The sequence below is a fragment of the Teleopsis dalmanni genome, chromosome 2 (assembly GCF_002237135.1).
Source record: "Teleopsis dalmanni isolate 2A chromosome 2, ASM223713v2, whole genome shotgun sequence".
NCBI lineage: Eukaryota > Metazoa > Arthropoda > Insecta > Diptera > Diopsidae > Teleopsis > Teleopsis dalmanni.
In genome coordinates, this window is record NC_051847.1 from 64,002,693 (window position 1) to 64,005,814 (window position 3,122).

Below are 3,122 nucleotides of genomic sequence, written 5' to 3' on the forward strand. Positions count from 1 at the left end.
TGTAGTATTTTTTATTATAATTATATATTAAAAATTAATCTTACATTCGTTTACGTTATTGAACAATTATCAAAGTATTTAATACGATATACGGCAATACGATATATGGTGCAATTTTTTTGTAATATTCACAATGTTAATATCATTTTGAAAGAAATTCAATTCGATGTTAGAGCTGTAGTAATTTTTATTATAATTATATATTGAAAATTAATCATACATTCGTTTACGTTATTATTATCAAAGTATTTAGATATATACAATTTTATTATTTAAACTAATAATAATTTGTAAGCATTTAGCAACTTATTTAATATGATTATTATGAATCAACTTCATAGAACGTTGTCATAGTTTTTGTCCTTAAAAATTAATTAAAATTATTATCTAAACGCTGTTAAGTATTGGCTGATGATTATCTTCATTGTAATATCGTTCGTTCTCATGTTTTTACTACATACTTTGTTTGGCTGCTTACAACGTTTTTTCAGTGAGAAATTATTATTTATATACTTAATATTCATGAGATCCAAAAATAAAAATAATTATTTTGTTCTTTTTGTAGAAAATCCAGTGACAACTGAAAAACTTCAAGTAAACAGTGAAAGTTGTAAAAGTATAAAGAAGGTACAATTTTCAAACGAAAATTTTACAGTGGAAAATAGCAATTGTGAGAACTTAAAAAATCTCAGCATAGATTACAATAGTAACCACAACGGCAATATGAGTAACGATACTGCTGAAAGACCAAGTTTTTTGGTGAGTTATATTCTATAATTATTAAATTCCAATTATTTGATCTTATATTCAAATAAAATGTAAAATATATATAATTTTAGGTTGGCGATGACAATGATGCCACAAACGGTTTTGATGCTCGAGAAGCAATTGACGAGTTTCCACCACAAATTCAAAATGAAACACGGCCAAATGGAGATTTATTAGAGAGACGTAAACGCTTAAGGTATGTAGTTAATTAATAATTTGTTGATTAATATATTAAAAATATTTTAATAAATTGATTAATATTGGGTCTGGTATTTGCACACTATCATTCCTGATCATAGAAAAATGCTAAGATTCCACATGTCTCTTTAAAAATGATCAATATATATGTACATATGGTGTTGCAATTAGGAACACGATCTCCATCGATCTCTTTCTTAGTAACAAGAATCAAGAATATTTCAGCATTAATTGCAAAAAAGTTGTTATCAGTTAGGTCAGGCAACAATAATGACTAAGCACTTTTCAAACACAGAAGGCTAATTCTTCAAATTCATATTGGTGTTGTAATAAGGTTACAGGTCCCCGTTTAATACTTATTGAACATTTATTGAAAAAAAATTCTACGTGCAATAAGAAGTTGACTAACCCAACTTATGCCAGAATACAGCCATTTGCTAAACATTTATTTATCACGCATACATTCATCTATTCTCAATGTGTTCCCTAACCACTTCTTCTTACATGCTGAGGCGTCAGGTGGAGCACGCCATCTGTAAACAGATTGCGCAAGTCAATTTAATTCTATTTATTTTGTGGCTCTATTCCATAAAAGTAGGAAGACTTCTATGTCTGAATTAATCTGTTCTCTTTCATACTGTAAATCTACTCTGTAATCTTTCTCTATGTTCAACATATTTCCTATACTAATCTTCTAATTTATAATATACAAGTGGCAAATATTACTAGTTCTACAAAAAAACAGCCCGAAGTGCAAGGTAACAGCAACAAAATTACTATAAATAAAATTATACAAGTGCTAGTTAACAGTATTGAAAATGGCTAGTAAACTCAAAAAAGGTGCCGTTTGAATTTAATATTTCTGTAGAATGACTGTATTAAACATTTTTAAAGGTGTTTTTTAACAGTGCTTATAATAGCAAAACAAATATTTAAGACAAACAAATTTTATAAAATAATATATGTATATCCCTCATTCAATACTCATGTTAGCTCATATATATATACGTGTAATAAGATAAGCAAAAGCCTAAAGTGCTAGCTAACAGTGTCAAAAACGGCAAAACATGTTTTTGAGACAAACAAAATAGTTTCAAAAGAACAGCACCAAATACGTGCAAAAGTGCATGCTAACAGCACAAAATATAAAACTGAATTAAAGAAATTTACCGTTAAACTTAAAAATTTCTTTAGAATTTCTGTATAAAATTATCAATGAAACTAATTCATTATCACCTTTGAAAGTAATAAAGCTAGATATTGAAAATCTCATCACTATAGAGTTGACTTACTTCCTTGTTGCTTTTTATATTCTTCAATGATGTTTTATTATTCAAATATAGAGTAAAAATTCCGTCTCGAAATTTAAATTGTACAAATTTTTAAATAAAAATAAGTAAATTAACTTTGATACTTAATGCATACGAGATGCATATTGCGCATGCACCTATACATATATTTATTATTATTACAATACAATAGATCATATATTTATAATGGCTGTAATAAGTTATTCGGCATAGTGCATATGTATATAAAGTCCGCTATGAAATCGTGATCGAAATAATCGAGTGTGTTGCGCCGTTCACTGAAAGTATGGAACCCAATGATTTGCTAAAAATAAAGAAAATCAATTGTAAATAAAAAATATTTCATAATACTGTATCCTTATTTAAATAAATATAGAATTAAATAAATATGTGTAAATTATAGAAGTGCTAAAGAGTAAAATAGATTAAAATTCCAAAACTTTCTATCTTATAGGCATTTATTTTTTTTATAAAGTTCAGTTATTTTTTTTGTAACCTTTATATATTTTAATGAAAATTCTACAATTTTCGTAGCATTCAATAAAATTCAAATTACTATACATACACTTATATATATATACTTAATATACTTGCTGTATTCGATGGACTCTACAAGACTTATGTTAATTTTCTTTACATTTTTAAAACAAAAAGAAAGTTCGCTATTGTATTTAATATTAATTTAATCTTATTTATTATTTAGTATGAAAGCACGAATTCTCCAATATATTAAATATTTCAATTAGGTACAATATTAATTTAATAGTATTGATATTCTGTGCACTACTTTTTAATTCATGAAGTTACTTAGAGTATTATTTAAGAAATTATTTTTGATAAAATGAA

At 26.0% G+C, this 3,122-nt stretch overlaps 1 protein-coding gene across 1 annotated transcript; it reads left to right on the forward strand.

Annotated features, from left to right (window-relative positions):
- The first annotated feature begins 330 nt into the window (after nucleotides 1–330).
- Nucleotides 331–1,943, forward strand: LOC119682346. The gene is made up of 3 exons (XM_038095761.1): nucleotides 331–490; nucleotides 566–759; nucleotides 840–1,943. Exons 1-3 carry the CDS (start codon nucleotides 412–414, stop codon nucleotides 978–980), a joined length of 414 nt encoding a protein of 137 aa, XP_037951689.1. The 5' UTR covers nucleotides 331–411; the 3' UTR covers nucleotides 981–1,943.
- Nucleotides 1,944–3,122: the final 1,179 nt, after the last annotated feature.